This window comes from Sinohyriopsis cumingii, chromosome 8, assembly GCF_028554795.1.
Source record: "Sinohyriopsis cumingii isolate HCF-2022 chromosome 8, ASM2855479v2, whole genome shotgun sequence".
Classification (NCBI taxonomy): Eukaryota; Metazoa; Mollusca; class Bivalvia; order Unionida; family Unionidae; genus Sinohyriopsis; species Sinohyriopsis cumingii.
In genome coordinates this window covers 102,228,240-102,255,173 of record NC_142968.1, presented here as the reverse complement: position 1 = coordinate 102,255,173, position 26,934 = coordinate 102,228,240, and the positions used below count along the sequence as shown (strand labels likewise).

Genomic DNA, 26,934 nt, shown 5'->3' with positions numbered 1-26,934 from the left:
TCAGAATAATCAACATTAAGCTAGTATGTTTGTAAATTTTAAAGTACAAGAAAAATGAGTCTTATATTTACAGTGTTTGTGTGTGTGATTTGGATTTTTAACATAGCTTTAATAAAATTTTTCAGTCATATCACTACGATGTCTGCAATGTGGCAGTTTATAGTGATTATCTAGTACTGGGACATCATGCCGCAGACATGTAGCATGATGCCCCACCCAGTCACATTATCCTGACACCAGGCCGACCAGTCCTAACTGTTAACCTTGTGATGCTGAATGCCAAGCAAGGCAGCTGTTAGTACCATTTTTGTAACTATTTGGTATGACTCAGCCAGAGATCGAACCCACAACCTCCCACATCCGAGGCAGATGCTCTAACCACTAGGCCATCAGAGTGGTTATATATTTAAAGAAAATATTTTCTTTCAACTATTTCGCACATTAAATGTTGTAATTTAAAATTAGAACCATATTACCATATGTACTCGATTATAAGTAGAGTCAAACTGCAAGCAACAAAGATCCTGATTTTCTGTAGCATAATGCACTGGTAGATCTGGGTCTGTGCAGGTTGCAGTTGGACTCAACTTATAAGCAGTTATATACAGTATGCTTGTAATATTAATGTTGTTTATCAAAAATCAGATAAAAATCCAAATCTACTTGTAATAAGTTGATCTGACAATCACAGATAATGGTTCAAGTTCTGCCAACCTTTGGAATTCCTGGTAAATTTATTTTTAGAAGCCAATCTGATAACACATTGCATTTCATGTTAAGAAAATTTGTTGTCAAAAACAATATGTTCTGAATTAAATTTTTCACTTTCATCAATGTGAAAACTATAAGTTGATCTGAAAATTTAAAGGTCAACGGAATGACCTTGTATCAGTGTGTATCAAATCTCCATTATGTCACTTTTTACCAAAGAGTTAACAAAAATACAAGAACATTTAAAACCAACACTGTCATAAAAAAGTGAAAAAATATTCGAAAAGTGTTTAGAATATGAAGGACTGAAGTGCTTTTTCGTAAGCAGCTTATAATATACATTTTTAAACTATTATTTTTTAACAGCTCTACTCTTTTAAATATTTTGAAGACAGGAAATAAGTATAAAGAAAGATGACATCTACTTGCTAATAATCAAATTATTACAACCAATAATCCATGCAACTGGAAGATAATGACATTACACACAACCATTAAGCCAATTAGTTCTTCTATTCTACATCTAATTGGTTTATGCTGTGAGAAAACCCAGCTAGTGAGGGCCCACACCAACAGTGGCTGAACTGCAAGATAAACAATACTGTATATATACTCGCTTACAAGCTGAATCAAACAGCAAAAAATCTTCATCTGCTGTTGCATAATGTGCCTGCAGATTAGGGTCTATGTTGTTTATTCTACTGATTACTCCAAACAAACTGTACAGACCCAGAAATGCTGGCCCATTATGCAAAAGCAGATCTGTGTCTGTGCAGTTTGACTCATATACATGTATATCTGGTATTTTCTCAAAAACTGTGCTGAAAAATCAACTGAATGTGCTAGAATTGTGTATATTGACTTCAGGTCCTGCCTTTGCTCTTTGTTTAGAACATTGCCACATTTTTTTTTAAATGGAGGGAAGACTGTGCCATTCAATTATTATTTTTATAATAAATCCAGACCCCTGCAACTGAGCATTATGAATGCTGCAGTAGGTAACAGCTGTCTACTGGCAGTTTCTCTGGAGGGAGAAAAAAATTCAGTCACTGAAACATCTGCAGAATGTCACAAAAAACAGTTACAAGATAATTCTAATTAAAGTTCAAACAACAATTATTACTGGTAATTTGAAAAATAAAAATAAAAATATCTAATTAAGGATGATGTAAAGAAAAAAAATTCATTTTGCTACAGATAAATTGTGGTTTTATTTTTAAGGTTATAAATTCAGTGACTATTTGGACCAATAGTTTCAACTGTTTTGATAAATGCTGAATGGAACACTGAAATTTCATCAGGTATCATGTTCTGCAGCAAAATTACTTCATAATTATGATCCATCTGGTCTTTCAAGACAGATTCAAACCATTATTAAATTTGACTAAGTGTTATGACTCTCAATGAGTGTTTGTTGAAGGCAATAGCAAAACAAAAAAACATGACCATGTATTTGAAGAGACTGTTATTTGCCATATTATTTGCATTCTATATATATAATACACACACACACACATATGCATGCCTGCACACACACACGCACACACACACACACATGTATGATGGTAGAGCAGATGGGGATGACTGGAAATAGCACTAGAACTATTATGCCAAAATGCTGATTTATACCATCTATATCTGCTTGTAAGTCAAACGGCAAACAACAGAGATCCTAATCTGACGTAACATAAAAAACCAACAGATCAGGATCCATGCTGTTTGTTCTACTACTTAGTCCTTATTAAGCTGCACTGACCCTGATCTGCTGGTGCATTAAGCATTGGCAGATCTGGGTCTATGCAATTTGCAGTTGGAATCATCCTATAAGCAAGTATACAAGGTAGTTTTATTTGTTATTCTTTTTTAAAAAAAGGTGATAAAATTTAACATTACCCACAAAATGGCTTCTTGTGAGAGTACCTGTTGCATCCTGAACTGCCAATCACCATTATGTATAAAAGATTAATCTACCGAGTGGAAGAAATACATGCAGCCTACGAACACTATACCGGGTATATTACTTTCCCCATTCCAAAACATAAGTGCTTCTAACAGTGAGATATATCTACAAACATTACATCTTCCAACCACCAACCTACCTACAGCCACCGAAAAATGTAAAAATGTATTATTCAACATAAAGCATACATTTCTTTTAAACTGTTCTCCGAGGTTCAGGTTGCAGCTACACAATAATAAATAGCATGCTCTATCTGTGCCATTAATTTAATTCAACCAGCAAACTTGGCAACAAAGTATAAACTGTCGCCATGACAACCATTAAAAGGCAACTATTTGTGATCAATTATGATAAAAGTCGAAACCTTTATGTCTTTATTGCTCAAAGCATCACATAGCTCATATAATGATTTTGTTCTTGTTGTTGTTCTTGTCTATTGTTAGCAATCGTGCATAAAAGTGTCCATGTTCTAAAAATGTTTTGATTTAGTTAGGTATTTTGTGACACAGCAACACAGTAATTTAATCCTGCAACTGGAGCAAAGTGACTTGCCTAAGGAACCACCACAGCAGCCGATACAAGTAACATTAAACCCCACACCAAATCCAAAGTGCTAACCCTGAGTTACCACAGCTAACCCTGAGTTACTGCATCTCCTACCTCCATTAGCTGCCTCTTACTACCATATATACTCGCTTATAAGACGAGTCCAACTGCAAACTGCACAAACTCAGATTTGTCATAGTTTAATATGCCAGCAGATGTGGATCTGTGCACATTTTTTGGAGTAATCAGCAAAACAAACAACACAGACCCTGATCTGCAAGTGTGTTATGCTACAGCATGTCAGGATCTTTGTTGTTTGCAATTTGACTCAACTTATAAGCAAGTATATTCGGTACATGCAGGATAGTACAAGGGGCTGTTCTACATCACCAGGCCCAAAGAGGGCTACAGTTTTATGCATTTTAGATGATTTAAATGCCATTTTTTTTAAAATATTAAAACCTGTAATATCATATTTTAAGACCATTTTTAACTGTTTTGGTGTAAATATCAAGATTTTAAGATCATCATTTTTTAAATGAACTGGTGTAAAATAGTCTAAGTTAACAAACATTTATAAAAATTTAATTCTCAAACAAAAATAACCTTCTTAAAGCATAATCTGCCACCTTTGTTGTCAACTTTTTATTTGGTTTATTTTTTTAGAAAAACTGTGCTACATGAAGATTCTAAGATTTATCAAACTCTAAATATTGGGAAGATAAAAACTTATGTGACCAGACTACCTTATTGTCTGTTTAACACATTAACCCCTGGTCACACGTTCAAGTGGCAGGAGGTAGTAGCCTACTGCCGAGCTCTGAAACGTCAATGTCATGTAAGATACACTAAAGTGGGTGGTATTATAGAAAGGTAGACAGATGTAGCTCTACAATGATACCAAAAAATCTGGATTTCTGGTAGCACTACAAAATACAGAGGGAAAAACCTCATTTTTGGACCTGATTTTTTTCTACCCAAAACTCACCTGTGGTCAGAATCCCATTTTGTGTCTGGATTTTAGACTTTTTGGTCTCACATCTAAGGCAGACAGACAGATGAACCTTTGCAAAAAGTAGGATAAGATGGGCATTTGGAATAAAGAGTAGTCCAAATACTAAAATATATATATATATATATATATATATATATATATATATATATATATATATATATATATATATATATATATATAAAAACTCCAATTTTTACCCTTCTGCTCATGAGCGAGCCAAATAGCCAATGAAAAACGTTTCTAACACAACTAGGCAGTATGTTATTGGAAGATCACCTGGAAGTTGGTGTTTTAAGATGTATTCAGAAATAGCTTTCAAAATGTGTTTCCTACTCGAATTTCTGATGAAAACAACAAAAAGCCTCCAGGGGTTAATGTATTAAGAGCAACTCAAAACAACAAAATGACAGATGCTCTAATGGCTGAAAAGAATTTCCAGGAATTAAGATAAGACCATTTTTTTCCTTTTAACTGCTGAGTACTGAAACCATCTCTGATGATTCTTCAGCACTAACAAGATTTCAAATTAACGGTTGTGGATATAATGGATGTTAACTTGGCAAAATTTTCATTTAGAACCGGTAAATATCATAAGAAAATTCAAAAGTGGTAAAGATAACATTTACAAGATGAACCCTTACTGTTGTGGCCGTACTGGACATCAGACTAGACCCTGTTTTTAAATAAAGACCAACTAAACATCCATAGAAGTCTTCTGTGAAAACCCCTATGCATTAGTAATTATCATTCAAATTAAAAATAATAATTTCAAGATGGTCATATTGGCAGCCATTTCAGGCATCAGACTGGCCCCATTTTTATTTTCGTTTAGGACCAACCAGACATCATACAAAGTCTTTGAGTGAAAAGCTGTGGTAATATCACCATTGATTCAGGAGGATTAGCAATAATAATAATTTCAAAATTTTCATATTGGCAGCCATATCAGGCATCAGACTGGCCCCATTTTCATTTACAACCAACTAGACATCATACAAAGTCTTTAGTCTTTATGCTGATATGGCCATAATTTCAGGAGGTGTTGGTATCGGAAGATTTTTGCTCTGGCAGACATATGGGCCATCAGATGAGTACGTTTTTCATTTAGGATCAATTGGACATCACAAGAAGTCATCTGGTAAAGGGAATAGCCAAAACAAGATTTTAAAGATGGCCACTGTGGTGGATATTATGGACATCAGATCAGCACCTTTTTCATTTAGGACCTACTAGATATCATAGAAGTCTTTTAGTGAAAACACTGTCTTGATATGACCATCCATTCAGAAGCAGTACTGATAAGATTTTCAAGATGTGTACTCTGGTGGCTATATTGGATACCTGTGCAAATCCATTTTCATTTAGACCCAACTAGACCTTGGGATGAATTTTCAGGACAATCCTCCAGCTACTTTATGTGGAGATGCAACAGCAAACTTGTGCTAACAGCAGATGGACAATAGATAACAGACCACCCAACAAGCTCAACTGGTCATCAGTTGATGTGGCACTGAAAAGGTTATTGTACACCACATACTTATTTACTATTCTCATCCTTTTCAAATTTTGCAATCAACATAACAAAGTAAATTATTTATCATTGCATGGGTATTATATAATAGCAAGGCTTTCCTTATCAACCCCAGGTGATTTACCTGGCTACTTTAATTTTACACCCAGCTAATTAAATTTAAAACCTGCATCTACATCAGGGGAGGTCACCCAACCCCCAGCCTACTTTGGCAACTCACCCTCCAACTTTAAATATAATGAATGGCCCTGATTTGGATAGAGTTAAGCATTTTCCTTCCTTCCATTTCTGAAGTGGAACCCAGAGCCCTTGGAATTGAGGAAATTTGTAAACAAAAGAGCTAAATAAAGAATTTTCAACAAAAAGTAAATGTTATAAAAAGATCAATTATATTAGACAGCTCAACTTTCATAAAGGAGTTACTGTGCAATGTTACATAATCTAGAACTGCAATATTGTACTTTCCCACGAAATAACCATAAAGACTACATAATTTTTGTTCTTTCTCATTTTTCACTAAGTAGTGCAATAAGGGAACAAAAGATTGTTCTTTACCTTGTTACCTGAATCCCCAACCATGTTCCTCTCAACAGAGACCTTTTCAAATCAAAATTAGAAAAATATTTTAAGCATTTATTGGGAAATGGGCCAAAATATAGCCCCCATAAAGGCCTATAGGTCCAACATTTGTCAGAGTTTTAATCCCTTAGCTACGACTGCTGCATCTAAGCGTCACCTGTAAATAGCTCCTGAACCCCACTGACACATATATGCAGTGTCAATAAGCCTAATTTACTACACCAGTGTTCGATTATGTGCGTATAGTTCAGCAGTACTCGAAATCCCAGCATCACATCAATGCGGATGTGACCGCTATGGTTGAAAGTACAGAACTTTATATATTTGATTATCATAACCAATGAGAGGACTGTTTACTCAAAATTTTGATACAAATTTGAAAGTTGAGAGGTTAAATTTAGACACACTGTCGGGGCTTTTATGTGCGTTATGAAACACGTGTAGTTCAGATAAACAAAGATGGATTCCAATTCAGATATGAGCAACTTTAATGGGTTCAGAGCAAGAGATATCGAAGAGTTTAATGGTTTATTCCTAGAAAATGGATCAGATATTGATGTTATTCCCATTTCAACACCAGATGCAAGTGATTTTTAATCAGATGACGAGGCGGATAGAGTCCCACTTGAACCATGGAGTTGTGACCTCGATGTGTTCGAGATCAATGAGTTTGATTCTCATGTTGGTTCAACAATCGAGCTTGGACCACTAAGCAATGAGAAAGATTTTTTCTCAAGCTTTTTCCTGAATGTCAGGTGGAAATGCTTGTGAAAGAAATAAACGATGATGCCAAGAAAATGGGGGATCACAAGCAAGACCTGAAATGGTATGAAAGCAGCATCACAGAGATGTGTGCATAGCTTGGAATATACATTGCCATTTATGTGCGGATAATGACTGTTTTGAGAGGAGGTACCACTATCAACTTTGTAATTAGAATGGATTTCATTCATGTTTTTGTATGTACATATGTAAATACTGGATTTACGTAACTGGGATTTCTTGTATGACGGGATGTATGAGTATATAAAGTGGAAACATATGAATAGCAGACACTATACAAGGTCAGCTGTTTTTTTATTTCACTGAAATCAGCAAAAACTAATGAAATACTGAATATAAATGTAACCATGTTTTTATTGTCAGTTTCTGTAGTCAGCTTTGATGATGCTAGATAATATTCAGCCTAGCAACCAGCCTCCCCGTAATCTCAGTAACCAATATGCTAGCACTCAGCAGTAGTGAAACTGGCACAACAGCTGTAGCAGCTAAAGGGTTAAAAATCCACAGGCTAAAATCACAGACTACTCTCAAACAAAGAAAAAATATGTCTTTTCTATTGCACTGGTCTTAAACTAATGGTAGGCAGGTCAGATTTTTATTTTCTTTTAAACATTATATATATATATATATATATATATATATATATATATATATATATATATATATATATATATATATATATATATATATATAAAACGTTATTTTTTTGATTTTCTCTAAACCATGACAAAAAAGTGCAATGGTCAGCAATGACAAACAGGGTTGGTCAGCCAACCAAAAGACACACATGAAGAAAAAGCAAATGTTGTTGGGTCAATTTCTTTAATTCAACACAGTTAAAATGATCACTTCAATTATCTGCAACAGAAAGCATGCACTGCCAATTTACAGCTGCCAGGCAGGTTGTAATTACTAAAGATTTGCAAAAGTCTCTTATATTTTGATTGACTCCATCATTTCACTCACAGAACTTTTTATTGCAATTATTCAGATTGTATCAGAATTGTTATTTTTCATTATGGAACAGAAGTCTCAAATATGTGATTTTCCAAGCAATCTGTAAAAACTTGGTAGAAAGTGTTAATCGTATCAATGATGCCACGATGCAACATTATGGGATGTGATGGATGTTAAACACTGACATTCACCGCTTCCAGGTTTTTAAAAAACTGATATAGGAAAGCTGCCAACTGGCATCCATGAAGGTGATAATGAGGTACAGGTACAGTTGTTTGTTATGGGCATGAATACAATTTGTAGCATCTGTGCTTATTTCTTTATTAATTAGTGACTCCTAATGTATACATAAGAACCAAAAAAGATAAGCAAAATCACACGCATTTCCTAATTATGTAAATTATGAACAGGACAAATACTATATGTCTGGAGAGAGAAGAAAAAAAACTGGTTTACAAAAAAATGACGGACATGCAAGAGTATTATATCTTTTTAATTCTGAAATGCACAATTCACAATGGAAACTAAAACTGTGAAAACAAGTTAATTATGAAAAAAATAGAAAAGTCACTATCGCAAAGCACCACAGTATAGCTTACACATTTTAAAACAGTTATGAAGCCAGCTGCTGTTTACTTCTCTAATTAACATTTTATTTAGAATCTAGACTATTCTATGATAGACCCATTTGTGGTCATCTTTATAGTGACAGTATTTCACAGCTGCTTATGATTTTTCAATTAAAGTCATGTGGGGCCTCTTGACCATATTCAACCTATTCATACTGGACAAGTGCCTTTATAGCCCATTGATGCTATTTCATATCCCCACTTGTAGCCTCACTAATTTGATATAATTTGGGGGGAATCCTGTCCTGGCTAATTAGTCCAAGCTCTGGGCATATGTAATTAGTATGTAAATAACACAGCATACTCATATGGTTCTGATCATAGCTCAGCATAAATAAAACAAAAATGAACTGAAGTGCCAAATGACAATGGAATCAAGTAGTTCCCTTGTACACACACACTCAAATTAATAAATCTTTTTGGACTTCTTTTATTTTTCTATCATAAATGACAATTCAGTTACTTTAGCTATATGAATACAAACTGCACATAATTTCAAAAACAGGAGCTCAAATATATCCCTTATAACAATTAGCCTAATCAATGATTTTCCTGCATGGATTATTAAAATATAAATTATAAATAGGAGGGGGTTTGCTGTTTTAGCAAAGAAATGTAATTTTATAACCAGATTTTTATATATATATAACTGTCAATTATGTCTGATCATGGAAGCAAATTTTTATATTACTTTTTATAGTCTGTAAAACAGCTCAAACCAGCTAATGATTCTTATTGTACGATTCAATTTCAACTCGGATAAAACTTGCCTGCTGTCTACCTATAAATAAAACAGATATTGTAATGTACATGTATTATTCATAGATAAATTGTAAGCAATGATACTAGCTTATGTAGCTTTGACAATCGTATTTATTTTTCCCTCTCCATTTATCAAAAGCAAACCACAGTTCCATGACTAATTTATTTCTTTTGAGAAATGACCTTGATAATATTATTCAGCAGCATGTTAAACAGCTACAAAGAATTTTTTGTTTGAATACACATGATCTTACACACCAACACAATGTCATCCATCCATCTCTCTTCCTCTCTCTTATAAGAACAAATATATTCAAGTAATTTACATTTCACTGTAAAAAAATTAATGGCTAGAAAGCAAAATAAGACATCGATTGTGCGTTTATGTAATTCATTCTGACAGCTAGGTTGTCAAGCATATTGTGTCATACAGATCGTGTTAAGGTCCAATCACTTTATCTTTCATACATAGTGAGTACTCCAAAATTATAATTCAGATTCTTTTACAATTTTGGATTCTGAAACAAGTAATTATGGTACTTATATTAGGTATCTGAGAAGTACCATTTTCATTTAAGACTAACTATACATCTCAAAAAGTCTTTATGTCAAATCCCCATGTTGACGCATATATCCATTCTAACAAGATTTTCAAGATGGCCACAGTCATGACTATATTAAATATGGAAATGGCACAATTTTCATTTGGAACCTACCAGACACCATAAGAATCCTTCTGGTGAAAACCTCAATATTCAGAAGGAGTAGTGATAACAAATAAACAAGATTTTTTTAAAATGGGCCTGTGGCAACCATACTGGATTTCAGAGTGGCAGTATTTTTTATTTAGGACCAACCAGACATCACAAGAAGTTTTCTAGTAAACACTCCATGACAACAAGACAGTATTCATGACAACAAGGCATTTCATTAAGGAGTAGTAGCAATAACAAGATTTATATGATTGCTGCTGTGACAGCCATAATGGATGTCAGAACAACACCAGTTTCATTTTGCACCAAGCAGGCAGCATAAGGAGGAAAAGCAGCAAGATGACCACTGTGGTGGCCATACTGGATGTCAGATTGGCTACAGTTTCATAACTAGAGCCCATTAGAAGTCTACATATTCAGAAGGAGTAGACATAACATTTCCTAGAAGGGTGCTGTGGCACCATTTTCATTCAGACCTAACTAAACATCATAAGTTTGTATATATGCTTCCCGATAAAGATGATATTCTGCCCATTGTACCTGGACAATCGGGCAGTTTCTCCAAAACTGACCATTCTGAACAAGACACATTGAAGCAAAATAAACTTACAAATATAGATTCTAACTGAAAGGCTGATTAGTATTATGTTTATGTATGTTTTGTAACAATATCATGAGATTCAGTCAATTTATTTCAACTTCTAAGCACCATATAACCTCAATGGTAAATCAGCCAGCATACCAAAAATATGACTGATGATAATGTCATTTGGGAACTATCTATTCCTCCAGTTAAAATCCCATGTTGATATGACCATCTATTCAATAGGAATAGCGATAACATGATTTTCAAGATGGCCACTGTGGTGGTACCATTTTCATTTAGGATAAACAAGACCATGGGATGAATGTGAATATAAAGTTGAAAGGCAACCCTGGATGTAGTTTAGGGACTATGATAATCTGTGCTAACAGACAGATGGATGATGCATGTCGTCAGCCAGCAGCCCATCCCATAAGTTCTCTTGCTCTATGACAATTAGAGGTAACAATGAGATATTTTAATATGTATGGCAATAACATTTTGGGGTAATTTTGTGACTTTAGTTGGTGTTAGTTTGGCAATAAGAATAATATATTTTTCCATTTACTGGTGGTTAGAGCTTAAGAGATGACTCTTCAGTTTTCAAAATACCAAAGACTTTTTATGTTTGTTATACCATGTCCCTCCTTAATTTTTTAATATCCTACATGTTTTCCCTTACAAAAACTAAAAAGATTTTTAAATGAAGTTTGTATTTATTTTAATTTAATGATCCCTGCCCCTTCTGTCTAAAGGGTCTAAATTTTATCCAGTTTGGATTTCTAGGTTCACACTCGAATTGGGTGAATTTCATTGCTTTTCATAGCTTTACATCCAATCTTCAGCAGCTTGAACAAAGGCCTTTTCCCTTCGACCTATTTCTAATATTACAAATTAACAAAATGATACAATATTTGAAAATCAGTTTTTAACATGAAAATTATTTCAATACTGTAAAATGGCAACTTTTCTCCATAATGCCTTGCCATGTGGTATGCCTTGAAAAAGAAGAATTTTGCACTTTAGTAAATTTCTCTCTTGCTCTCATCAGTGGAGTTCTATATAACTGACTGGTACATCTAACACTAGCAGTTGTTGGAAGAAAAAAATTAGAGTTTACATCAAATTACTACATATACCATCCTAATGATTATATCTAGGTACACACAATCTTTTTTTCCTTTATCTTGACTGGTATCCAAGATAGATTAAACATCCCCTTTGCCTGACAAAAAACTCTGAAAACCCTCTAACCCCAACAAATTCTTTTGGACTTAGATTTTTAACGTAGCTTTAAAAACAAAAAAAAAAGTCATGTCACAACAATGTCTGCAGTGTGGCAGTTTATAGTGATGTCTAGCACCGAGGCATCATGCCGTGGACATGTGGCATAATATCCCACTCAGTCAAATTATCCTAACACCAGGCAGACCAGTCCTAACAATAACCTCTTAGTGCTGAGCACCAAGCGAGACAGCTGTTAGTACCATTTTTGTAAGTCTTTGGTATAACTCAGCCGGGGATCGAACCCATGACCTCCCGCATCAGAGGCACAAATTCATTTGGAGATTAGGACTTAAAAACTTGACCTCAGTTGCTATATCCTTTAAGAATTATCTTTTGAGAAATTTAACAGATATAAAAGTACGATTTTTGTCAGAAATAAAACATAATAAAATAAAATGTGAAATGCAAGGTCTTTCAAGACTTCAAAACATTCAGCTGTTGAAGAAAATCAAATTAACACCCAACCATACTGACATTGAAACATTAATGAACCCTAAAAATACACTACATGCATTTCTTTATTGCTTGAGCTTGAACTAAAATCTCAATGTTTACTTCTAATCAGATTCATTTCCTTAGCATTTACATATTAACAAGAAAATTATTGTTTATTATGACATTATTCACCCTTTACACTTTTCTTGAGCATTTGTTTAACAATAATCTCACTGATTATTATCTATTATCTTATTATTAATATTCATGCATTTCCTTAGCATTTGCCTTTAACTCATTAACGCCTTCAAGTTTTTGTCATTTTTTGCCTGAAATGTGAGTAGGGGGGCTATTTCTGAACACATCCCAATACATCGATTTCCTAGAGGTTTCCTATTAGCCTAATACCAAGTTGTGTTAGAAACATCGTTTTTTCATTGGTTATTTCGCTCGCACATGAGCAGACGGGTAAAGGTTAAAATTCTTTTTTTGTTGCTTAATGGACCCATCATTTCCTTATTGAGACCACTCTTATTTCAAATGCCCACCTTATCCTGCCTTTTGCAAAGGTTCACCTGTCTGTCTGCAGTTCTGCGACCAAAAAGTCTAAAATCTGGACACAAAATTGAATTCCAACCACAGGCGAATTTTGGGTGAAAAAAAACAGGGTCTAAAATATTCGATTTTTCCCTATGTATTTTGTAGTGCAACTAGATATTCCAGATTATTTGGTATCATTGTAGAGCTACATCTGTCTATCTTTCTACAATACCAACCACTTTAGTGTATCATGCATGACCATGACGCTACAGAGCTCGGCAGTAGGCTACTACCTCCTGCCACGTAAACGCGTTGCCAGGAGTTAATGAGTTAAGCTACAGTAGAATCTCATTAGCATTTATCATTCATACATTTCCTTTGCATTTAAGGTACAGTAGAATCTCATTAGCATTTATCATTCATACATTTCCTTTGCATTTAAGCTACAGTAGAATCTCATTAGCATTTATCCATTCATACATTTCCTTTGCATTTAAGCTACAGTAGAATCTCATTAACATTTATCATTCATGCATTTAAGCAACAGTAGAATCTCATTAGCATTTATCATTCATGCATTTCCTTGGCATTTAAGCTACAGTAGAATCTCATTAACATTTATCATTCATGCATTTCCTTAGCATTTGCATTTAGGCTACAGTAGAATCTCATTAGCATTTATCATTCATACATTTCCTTTGCATTTAAGCTACAGTAGAATCTCATTAGTATTTATCATTCATACATTTCCTTTGCATTTAAGCTACAGTAGAATCTCATTTAACATTTATCATTCATGCATTTAAGCAACAGTAGAATCTCATTAGCGTTTATCATTCATGCATTTCCTTGGCATTTAAGCTACAGTAGAATCTCATTAACATTTATCATTCATGCATTTCCTTAGCATTTGCATTTAAGCTACAGTAGAATCTCATTAGCATTTATCATTCATGCATTTGCTCTGCATTTTAGCTACAGTAGAACCTCATTAACATTTATCATTCATGCATTTCCTTAGCATTTGAGTTGTTGTGCATGTGTAACTTGGTGAAATAATTTATCATACTAGAGAGACACATAGCAAATTGAGATTTTCATGAGTATGCTTGTCTACTGGCACATAAAGAATTTACGGAGTGAAAAACAAATGGTGACAAATGGATCTTGCAGATGAAACCTGAACTTAAAAATGGATGAAGTTTTAAAAAAGCATTGTGCAGAATTCAGTCTCACCTGCAACCATGTGCTGATGTACTGCCAAACTCTTAACACAAAATGGTAGCTTCTTAAATTCCTAGTCTGAGTCAAAACTGCCTGTCACATTATAGGAAGATTTATTTCAGGCTTAAAACAGGTTTTCTTCATATGTAACTTCCATCAAATCAGCCAAATATACCACTTCTCATTCAGTCTTCATTTTGTGTTGATTTACCATTAGTTTTCAAATATACATTATTCCATCTACATTTCAAAGGGGGGGGGGGGTATACATTTATACATTTCCAGGGTTTTTATTAGATCAAAAGGCTTTTTTTCATACTACTTTAAGAACAACTAACCCTGCTTTGCATGAAAAACTCCATATTTACTTTGAAAATAAAATAGGGTTCTGATCTAATCTATAACAGAGAAGTAACTATATGCTACGTGCAATTGTAAATCTGGAAATATGTAAATTGGTTTATGCATGAATACATTTATTTCCCTACTTTAAAACGAGAATATTTATTTTCAATTGTTGGAATATACAGTACTCCCATATTACAAAACATCATAAAAAGTCCTTCAACGAAAACTGCATGCTTATATGACCATTCATTCAGGAGAATAATGATTAGAAGATATTAATGATTGGTCAAAGTCTGTACAGCAGCTTATCTTCTATTTTAGTACTACTGGCCATATCAGAAGGCAAATCAACATCCACTGAACAAATCGGAAAGACCTTGATGCCAGAATAGTCCTATTTAATCTTTTACAAATTAGTCAAGTATTTTATTTAAATAAAAGGCTGTAACAACAATTCTGAATGGATGATCAACGAAAGACCACACTAAAAGCTCACTTGACCTTACACCCTAATGAGCTAAAAATTAAACAGTTCAGGAGTACAACTGCATTAATCTCTAATGCCAGCTGAATCTCTGCTGCTGCCAATCAAGCAACAAAATACAATATAAAAATGTTTTTTTAAGGAAGAATATTTTATATCATTTAAAAGAAACCTGGAGTCTAAGGCCCAGAGTATTTGCACAGTTGGTATGTGTCATATTTCTCAGATTCTAGACTGTCAAAATCTGACAGAGATAATTTTTGTCTTGGAGAAAAAATTAGGAACAACTGGTCCGTTTAACTTAATGCGTACACCTTGGAAGAAATCTTGAATTTAAAGTAACAACTTTGGGCGAATATCTTCAGACCAAGATTCTTCCTGCAAGAGAAGCAAGATTCGTTTGACTCCAGGGAAAACTAAAAAGCAGTTCTTCCTCGTTGAGACAAGTAAGGGGACCAGGTGGCTGGCTGTCTTGTAGGCAAAGACAGGCCTTTAGTGTTGGGATGCATATTTTCTTGGAAAGAACAGCATTAAGGTACACAATTTTAATTTTTCATTCAATTTTCTATTTGTTTAATGCACGTGTGTTTGATATGCATAGGATCCAAAATATGCATCATTTATTCAAATTCATGGAAATGTGTTGACATGCTAGAGTTGTTTATGCAATTTATTTCTTTAATTTTACATTTACTGAGTTCATTGATAGAACTGACTTATTAAAAGCAGTCCAAATTTTCAGATGTGTATGACTTCATAGGGTTATATGAATTAATTTCCTTTGTCTGTTAAGACAATACTGATTATCGTGAGTTAACAATAATTGCATATTTACATCTGATTTTTTAATGCTTAAAGAATCTTGTAGGTTAGGGATTGCCATGAGCTAGAAGTTAGTGAGCTTTATGCAACAGTAATCGATAGCATGCATCTTATTGAGTTGAACTGGCTCAGTTGGAGTCATGTGATAATGTATACAGAAAGATACGGGAATGTTTGATTATATGCACTGCTCACATGTTAATTATGGTCAGTTGCTGTGAAGCGAGGGTGATGGCCTATCAAATTAGGTCAGACTTAGATGTACATTACAGGGGTCATTTGTAACTAGAGATAACGACTGTACCTTACTAAAAATAAAGTCTAAATTTGTAAGGACCATTAACCGTTAAGGTCACCTTATGTCAGAGTTTACGCAATGTTTATACAGCTTTTTTATGCTTTCTAAGTAATGAAAGTGAGAGAATTTTATATACACATAGTATGGAGATACAAACAGAGACTGAGTGGTAATCTTGTCATTCAGGGAAACAGCTCTCTGGAACAGTCCGAAAGATGGAAGTCCGGATAAGAGATCGAGCAGCTAGGATAGAAGGATCAAGAAAGATCAAACATATACACATGAAGGTGGGAAGACGTGGGATACAAGGAGACAGAAAACGATACTAGGTGATGCAAATCAGGCATGGACATTGTGCTCGTTTCACCACTCTCGTTATCATGATGAAATGAATCAATAATAGAACACTGCTATTGAAATTATGTAAATGTAAATTTGTTTGAATAGAAGCTGACACTATTAATTTATGTCATTGATTAAATTGTTATTCTTTTGTCTAAAGGGGGCTCGTATTGTATTATTTGTCCTCAATAGTTATGCTACTTTCTCTGTTGACGTTCTATCTATCCACTCATACTAGGCAATAAAATTAAGGGAGGTCATCCTCTAGAATGATAGCCAAATCTAATTAACCACCCCTCTTTACCAAGTGGGAACATCGTTACACCAGATCTGTCTAACCATTTTGATCTGTCTTATACACTAGTATATATGCTTTTCAAACAGAGTGCAAAATCATTCACAAAATTTCATTTTTCATAATTCTTAGTTTTGAAAAATGAACCAGACTAAATGATACATTTTTAAAAACATCTTCATCTAATAAGATCTGAATGACAGTGAGATTGCAGTAGATTGAGTCTGTTATGCTCTCTTAAAGTCCCAAAGAAACACCCTGAAAAGCTATGGACAGATCTCTGTGTCAGCCAAATTAAACCTCTGATCAATGCCTTTCAACAGCTGGTCCATTTTTATCAGTCAATATATTCAGTTGCCTGACAGTATGTATGTACCACTTGTATTTCATTAGGCTTTTATATTAGTGTTCTGAGAACCTATCAACACATCAACCTCATTATCACCCCATCAATTACCCATCATCTGGACTCTTACTGAACTGGCTTGAACACATGCAGTATGTTAAATATAATATGACTGAAACATATACCTTAGATATATCTATTTATAGGTAGATCTAAATTTTAATGACTTTGAAACATATACCTTGGATATATCTATTTATAGGTAGATCTAAATTTTAATCAATTTGAAACATATACCACGGATATATATATTTATAGGTAGATCTAAATTTTAATCAATTTGAAACATACCTTGGATATATATATATTTATAGGTAATCTAAATTTTAATCAATTTGAAACATATACTTTGGATATATATATATTTATAGGTAGATCTAAATTTTAATCAATTTGAATCATACATTGGATATACCTAATTTATAGGCAGATCTAAATTTCATAGGCTCTCCAATAACTCAGAGCAGATAGTAGCTGAGTCATACTGAATAGCGGAATTCTTCAAAATGCCAATGGCATTAATTTCTTCAGCCATTAGGTTGTGTATTAAAATTAAGAAGAGATTTTTTTTAAAAAAAGGTATGTCTTCTACACTCAGCTAATGCACACACTTAAGTAGTACTTTCACTGCTATTACATGTTTGGAAGAATGTTTTGTAAAACTTCATTCAAATCTACCTGGTCTCGTGAACCTTCAACCAGCAGTTTGTGTTCTAGCAACCCAGCATGCCTTGCCAGTGTACTGTTCTGAAAGTCATAGTCTTTTGCACATTTGGTCATGGAGGGTTTTTTTTAGCCTCTGTACATATATGGCAAAATATAAAGGCACCTTCACTATCACATTCTTCGCTCGACTTAACTTCTTTTTGACAACATAGTCAGCTGTATGTTTTCAACTATTGCTGTACAAAAGTACATTTTATCTTACAAGTAACCGTTACCTCATCTTTAAATGATGAAGGCTCCACTGGTTTGATAACAATACTATTATCATTGGTTGGTTGTAAATGTAGTCCAAATGATAATTTCATTTGTTTCAGATATATTTGAATTTTTTTGCAGTGGACGCCATTTTCAGTCGAAGGCTGACAGTATCTTGGAACAACGTAAGGCAATCAATGGAAATTGTTGGTTAGTTGCATGACAAGGATGCACATAAAATAATAGTTTCTCCTGAGAATCACTTTAAAATCACGTGTTTATTTTCCTCCTCTTTCTTGTGTGTGGTGATTATACGGTTCTAACATCCTGTTGCACCAAATGATGTTACTGTTACAGGTCACACTCAGTTGTAACCATATGTATTATGATAACATTAGCGTAAGAAAGTGATATGCACATGTTTCCCCTGTTTGGGAGAGCTGTAATCTGGACAATACAGTAGTTAGACCAAACCTTAATTTTGCGTTAATCAGCAAAACATAATACCGGAATGCATCAATTAACATACCGGTGGCGATTTTTTTTATAGACCAAACCTTTATTTTGTGTTATTCAGCAAAATATAACAATGGGGGCATCAGTTTATGTACCGTTCATGATTTTTGTGCGTCAAATCAGGAAAGAGTATGCATTTGATGCATGGATAGATAAAACACTGCCCATTCAAGATATGCAAACTTTACTTAATGGAGACACAACATGATAGAGGTAGATAAGACACCATTTGGCACCAGATGAACAACCATCATCACCACTCCACAATCTATTCTATGATATATGGCCGTAAGATTTGTTTCTCAACAGTCATGCCTAAAAAGCAACTAAATGTGAAAAAATTCTTCATCATGCTTCCAAGTTCCAGCTTAATTTACTTCCTTAAAACTCAACATATATATCAAACATGTACACCTGTTTGGCTGTGGGGAGGGGGCTTACCTCTACACTTTTAGTTCTAAAAATATAACAACAGTATCTGCAGACCCTCACATTTGCTTGATCCCCTCAAAGACTTTAAAAACAAAAAGCATAACGGCTATAATAAAAGTACAAAACTTAACCATTCCATTCAGTGATTTATAATTTCTAACCCAAATGTCACCCATGAATCACTAACACTGTCAAATTATTTGGGGTTTCAAGGCAAATGAAAAAATGAATGCTCCCAATGAAAAGCAGAAGTCAGACTGCTTGCTGTCCATTTCTTGTTTCTAGAATAATCTATTTCAGTAACAAATGTGTCATTTGCATTCAGTATCTGCAATGTTAAATATAATATTTATAATACAAACTGAAAAAAATTAAAAAGCAAGAGGAAGTTTCGTATATGTGTGTTCCAAGAGATGTAAATAAAAAATTTACAGAATTATTGAGATTTTCAAAGATGGTGAACTACATCACATTTGTTGCTTAAAAACAAAGACTGGCCCAAGAAAATATGGTGAATATGTTGCTAATGAAGCTCCCACAAGTAAAACAGTGTGTTTGTGACCCCTAGCAACAATCGGGTTAGAAATTATAAATCAATGATGAAATGTCTAAGATTTGTGCATTTTTCATATCCTTGATACCTTTTGTTTTTAAAATCGGTAGTGAGGGTGCCAACGGGATGGTGTGAGACTACTATAGTCCACCTTTCCACCACCCCCAATATTATGGTATATTAATGATTTCATGTTTTCGGTCCCCACCGGCTAATTGCCCTACAGTACACCACACCACTTCTTTCCACACTTTCATCTGAATCCTCCTAAGCTATAGATCTCAGCGCACAGCAGCAGCAACAGCACCCCCCCCCCCGTTTTTGTTTTCTTCAAAGGAATCATCACCAGTGAAGTGTAAATATTGTATCAGTATCTTCTTATGTCAACATCTAAAATGGTACTCACCCCTAATTTAGCAGCTTGCTCATTAAGGGCTTGCACCCAGTTGTCCACAATTTGCGGGAAGCTGTCATAGTGCAGAAAGAGCCAGTTGAGAGCCGAGTTCAACCACAAGCAACTTTCATGCCCATGTTGTCCCGGTACGACCTTAGGGTGAATCGAACTTGCTTCCTTCCTGTCCCATGAAATCCGGGGCTGGATGGGGCCCAATATTGACGTTAAGGAGTTGGACAGAAATACTACTAGCATTGCCCATCCTATCCACATCAGGAGAAGGGCATCGAGGAAATGATCTTCCCACCTGAACCAGCTCCCTACGTCCGCCATCTTGGAATAGCTCTCCTGAAGCCGGTACCATATCAACTTCACTGTTATATCTGCCATGCGGGAGCCAATCGGGTGCTTTCTTGTGTAATACGATACAGGGGAATCTGTTTTTCACTCCCATAAACTGACTAGGAGGGTTGCGATGCTGAAAATCTAGCTGCACTCAAGTTTTCGGCATTCCTAAGGAATGTGTTTACCACTGGTCGAGGGATTTCCCAGTGTTGTCTTCAACGTCATCCCACTGTCACAATGAGGCAAGTATGGGAAACTCTTGTGTCAACCCATGGGTTCAACTGTGCTTAAATGCGATAATAATAATAATAATAATAATAATAATAAATTTAACAAAAATTACAAAAGAGCAACTGCATATTGTGTATACTATCCGGAGAACTTAAATTCTTAGAGTTAATAACCATCTCGTGATATCACTGTCATGATATCACTTAGTCCGAGTTTCCACTGACCCTTGTCACCCCATTTTTATATTTGGACCAATATCAAAAATGGGGTGGCATGGGTTAGAGGAAACTCCGACTATATATAACTGTCAGTCACTGTCAGTCAGTATCAAACGCAAATTACGTTAAAAATTCAAAAGTTATATAAATGTAATAACAGACTCCAGATCTCAAGAAAAAGTGAGAAGTGTATATTGTTCCCTTATATGAGGAGGCCTAACATACATACATACATACATACATACATACATACATACATACATACATACATACATATATACACTCTTCTAATTTACTATAAAAGTTACAAGGGAGGTAGAAGCTTTCCTAATTTTCTAAGTAAGGATGAACAGCGGCAGATATACGATATGAAAGTCTCAAAGCCACCAAAATAAATTTAAAATATTGCAAATACGCAACTTCATGTAATCAATTACGTCCGCAGGGAGGAGGGCAGTTACGCCACACACACACACACACACACACACACACACACACACACACACACATGTTTTAAAGTTCCTGTATGCACTATATAAATTTACCCCCCCCCCTTTGATTTTATCTTTGCCACCTCCACCTCAACCGCCAGATTATGACTTTACCCCCTTTCCCGTGAAAAAGTTCATAGAGACGCCCATGAACGTTCATGGAAATTTGTATGACCATATTAATGCTACTTCTGAACTGGTATCTCTCAGTACTACAGCCATTCATGATCACTCCATGCTAGACATAAATGCCCGAATGCATACGTGAATTTGAAAATGTATGGCTAGTACTGATATATTCCTCCAAATTACAAAATACAGGAATTATGTTGTTAAGTAACAAGTTTGTTTATAATCGTGCGTTGTGTGGGGGTGTGCGTGTATGTACCTATGTATGTGTGTGTATATATATATATATATATATATATATATATATATATATATATATATATATATATATATATATATATATATATATACATACATACATACATACATACATACATACATATATACATATATATATATATATATATATATATATATATATATATATATATATATATATATATATATATATATATATATATACATACATACATACATACATACATACATACATATATATATATATATATATATATATATATATATATATATATATATATATATATATATATATATATATATATATATATATATATATATATAGAGAGAGAGAGAGAGAGAGAGAGAGAGAGATAATGTGGTAATATTTTTTTTTCTTCACAGATTTTATACATATTTCCTATAAACAATTTCTGACATATGTGGCAGCTAAGTTTGGGAGAACGTATTGATAACGGGCAACGAAGGAAACGTCGGTTGTATGCGCGTGGTTGTGCTTTATACAATATTCTGATATATCCCAGTCATGAGCATTGTCAGTCTTTACTTATAATCACATCTTACTCATGACATTATTCCTAATTTGTACAATAATTCGCTGAATCTCGCTGGTCACGGGTTAGATACCGTCAGAGCCAGCCACAGGGGTTCAAAGTGCCGTTATAAAGCAGTCCGCGAATGTATATTCCATATTTACACATTCTTCACATTTATGTTCTTTAGAATTTTCTAACAAGCACTTTCGATATACTTTCCCTCCGCAATTTTTATTTAGAATGTAGTGTTCTTATTTATATGTTCAAATGAAAATAATAAATTCGAAAATTAGATGAAATGGGGTTTGAAGGGCGAGATTTTAAGATGAAATTTAATACAGTTTGTAAGTATTAAATATTCTGAGTAAATACACATTTCCCAGAAATATATAACCAGGGGCACGTGATTACAAGGTAGGTAACTGTTGAAGCCATATTCGCCACCATTGAAAATTTAACAACTTGTATCCCTTTGCTCGAGTAATTCTGTAATTCTCTATGATGTATTTGAAAAAAAGTAAGAATTTTATCTTTTAACAAGTTTTATTTTACTGACGGTTTAAATGTCCTATTTGTATTAGATAAACAAACTCAAAAGAGTCTCTTTGTGAAACGTATTTATCATGGAACTATTGCTTTTCACATTTAGTTTCGTTTCTGATAATCAATAGTTCTTTATTTATAGTTCACCTGTCCGTTAAGATCAAGAAAACTGATGCTATCGTCCTGATTTGGTCTTGATTTGAGGGTTTTAACTCCATTTCGGGCATATGAGAGGTTATACATGGCGGCCAGTATATTTAGTGGAGGATGAAACGGGAAGAATCCGGGACGTACCACCGACCCACGGGAAGATACTGGCAAGCTTTCTCACAAGACCATATTGGCCGAGTTGACAGAACTGAGATATACGAGTTGATCTGTAAAGGCGATCGTTTTAGACCATTCGGACACTCCGGGCCCTGGTATGGAAATGTTTAATGATGACGCAGAAGAATCCAATGTAGTAACGATGAGCCTCATAGATTAAGTCCAACAACAAAAAAGCGATTAAGTCGACCACCTAATAAAATTTCAGCTTCAGAGGCATTCTTGTCCGCGAAGGAAAATGACATTAATTTGCTCCAACAGATCCATACCAAACAGGAAAATTTAACCCGACATGAATGACAGTCCCAGAAAAAAATTAGCTCTGCGAGAGGCAAGTGTTGTCTCTTGGTGATTTTACATTGTTACTTAGAAGCTAAATGAGAAACATGTACGAAATGCCTGTTGACATTTACGGAAGAGAGTACTCAGCGACCGACGCAGCGCTGATGTGGATCTAACCAGGTTTGCCATCCAAGCCTATCTGAATAAGTTTGCCAGCTGGGTTGTTGTTGACGTCGATCCGGGCGAGCTTGTGATTTTTCAAGATCAAACTGAAAAATTTAAAACGTCTAACGTGGACATCAATGATTTTGTTTTAAATCCGTGAGGCGCCATCGCCAAAAACCTTGCTGAAATTGCCGAGAATGAATGAATCCGTGACGTCAGTCTGTCTGTTGCATTTACCAAAGACTACGTCGATGTTGGCAAAGATGGAATGATACGATATGTCGACGTAATGGCTGCTGAAGTGCTATTGGTCTTGCATACATCAATACCAGTTGCAGCTGTATGGAGCATGATTAGAGGAATATTAACCAGTGAAGCAGGAAATACCATTAGCATTACCTCATAGGCAATATCTACCCAAGGAGATCTATCAACCCCAGGAGAAGGGCATCCAGGAAAACACCCAGAGATTATTTCTATTCTATACTGATAAGTGGGATTCACCGAAAAATCCACCCCGATACAATTCTCAGATTCTCAGTTTATTTATTTGAACCAACACTCATTCAAGAAGACTTTGACTCCTATTGAACAAAGACGTTATTGTCCGTATAACAGTTATTAAAAGTAAACGAGAACGGTCGTTAAAGACAACAAACACAGTCGAATCTGTGAATCTGTGATGCGCGCACACACACACACACACACACACACACACACACACGCACGCATGCATGCACGCACACGCTTTCAACCTAGACATACATTTTTTCTATGATTGTATGGCAGTTGTACCAGTGAAATAAAGGTATTTGTTGCACCCGAATAAGGTCAAAGTGTCGACCAGTTATACTTTACGGTGACAGTATTAATACAAAAACTGTGATGAACACATATGCTACCGACGCGAAGAAATTAATATTTGGAAATAGCCCCTAACCAACTTATAAAACGAATAGAATGGCGTAGTTTGAGACTGTGATGGATGAGATGAAAAATTACGACAACTCTGCGCATAAATACGAAACCAAACAACAGGTAATTGAATTGGTTTACAGCAGTAAAAATCGAGTCAATGATTGTCTGAGTAAATTGATCTGTCTGCGACTTACAGTACTGCAAATCCCAACCCATGACCCGGCTTCCAAACGGACTAACGTGGAGAGATGCACACGTTTGCAAAAACAAAACAAAAACGACAACATTCCAGTGGGGAAAAATTTACGGTGAATCTTTGAATGTATAGCGGGTTTCTGGTATGGGATCTGGAATGCCTCTCAAAGTCCCGATATGATACTACTGCCATATTTAAATCTTTTCCAAAATGTTCGATTCACCGATATGAAGGCACAGTTCCAAAACACGTTTAGCAAAACCTGTCCATTATGCCCATAGAGTAGTCTCGCTCTTAAATCGCATTGGCGCCCTCTGTTCTTTAAAATTTGTTATTGTACTATCGTGTTTGGCACATTTGATAGTTATGTTTGTGCACGAATGATATTTATTATTTGAATTATTTCATTTTTAAACAATCGGCTTGATTTTAGTTTGTTTCGCTTTACATTTCGTCTATTTCCTTTTGTGTGCATTGATTGTACCTCGTTTGCTTTAGTTCACTAGCTGGGTGATGCAGCGTTTTTGTGTTTGGATTGTATCTCCTTTACTTTATTTGAAAATGTATCCATTTGCATTAACTTTTTTTCTTGTTCTTTATAAAAACGTACTTAATTTGTTTCAATTTCGGGGGGGGGGGCTGTTTTGGCTTTCCATACTAGCTAGCAGCGAACAAGTACACAGATGTTTACTTTTTTTCCTATTTAAAGTTGAGGAGAATATACGCCTATTACACGGACATATGCAGCATTTAAAGCGGTGTCTGAGTCTGCCTAAACATATGCCTTATTGCTTTTTACTAATAAATGGTGATTGTTTTATAACATGTTCTTCAGCTGCGTACTTCGATTTATACTGTCTTTACCGCTGTGTACATCGATTTATACTGTCTTTAACGCTGTGTACATCGATTTATACTGTCTTTAACGCTGTGTACATCGATTTATACCGTCTTCACCGCTGTGTACTTCGATTTATACTGTTTTTACCGCTGTGTACATCGATTTCTGCTGTCTTTAACGCTGCAATTTTTGTGCTGACAGTGAATTGCACGCCTTGAATTCGACGTTTTTAGCCATGCTAGGGTCCATGCAGAATCTGCTGTTCAAGCATTATCTCAAAGAGGACACATCTGCGGCATGATTTTTATTCAAAAAATTATATCTCGTATTAATACTGCGTCATGATTTTCATTAAATAAATTATATCTTGTATTAATTAACTATTAAAGTCGTGATCGAGCACGAAAGTGTCATTGTGCGTTTACCCAAATATAGCTAAAATACCGCTACTGAAAGAGTTCGAACATAAAATTCATATAAAAATATACAGAACCATTGCTTTGTAATGATGTATACGTGTTTGGTATAACGAGGTTGCTATCCACGTGTTTCGTATAACAAGGTTGTATCCATTTAAAGATTCATGAAATATTCAGTCACAGTTCTTCCTGTAGCTTGTATGAGAAAAATAAAGACCATAACCCCTCCTTTTGTTTGTGTGTATGTACGAAAACAACATATATCCGGCTGTCGTATGTACGTACGTATGTATGTATGTATGTATGTATGTACAGCCCTACATTTGTTTGTTCATTCCATCCGTAATGTTCCATTGTTCATAAGTCTCCATAGTAACCCATTATTTTTGTTCATAACCATCATATTTATTTTCCAAATAGCCCCACCCCCACAGTGCCATACGTAATGTTACACTTTATAGGCCACCCACAGTACCGTCCGTGATGTTTCATGTCATAGGCCTTCACAGTACCGTCCGTAATGTTAAACTTCATAGAATCCACAGTGCCGTCCTTAATGTTAAATTTCATAGGCCTCCACAGTACCGTCCTTAATGTTAAACTTCATAGACTCCACAGTACCGTCAGTACCGTGCTTAATGTTAAACTTCATAGACTCCACAGTGCCATCCTTAATGTTAAACTTCATAGACTCCACAGTACCGTCCTTAATGTTAAACTTCATAGACTCCACAGTGCCGTCCTTAATGTTAAACTTCATAGACTCCACAGTGCCGTCCTTAATGTTAAACGTCATATACTCCACAGTGCCGTCCGTGATGTTATATTTCATAGGTCTTCACAGTACCGTCCTTAATGTTAAACTTCATAGACTCCACAGTACCGTCCTTAATGTTAAACTTCATAGACTCCACAGTGCCGTCCTTAATGTTAAACTTCATAGACTCCACAGTGCCGTCCTTAATGTTA

At 34.9% G+C, this 26,934-nt stretch overlaps 1 protein-coding gene across 6 annotated transcripts in view; it reads right to left on the bottom strand.

The window, feature by feature from the left end:
• The window catches only part of LOC149794260 (phospholipid transfer protein C2CD2L-like), a 148,911-nt gene extending 128,319 nt beyond the window's left edge, over positions 1 to 20,592 (bottom strand). For 2 of the 6 annotated variants that reach the window (XM_089968399.1, XM_089968395.1), the window contains exon 1: positions 20,079 to 20,591. In XM_089968399.1, the coding sequence (XP_089824525.1) occupies positions 20,079 to 20,456 (378 nt within the window). In that variant the 5' untranslated portion in view covers positions 20,457 to 20,591. Of the gene's footprint in view, positions 1 to 20,078 lie in introns of all 6 variants that reach the window. The other 4 variants (XM_089968396.1, XM_089968397.1, XM_089968398.1 and 1 more) reach the window with 3 other exon arrangements.
• Positions 20,593 to 26,934: the final 6,342 nt, after the last annotated feature.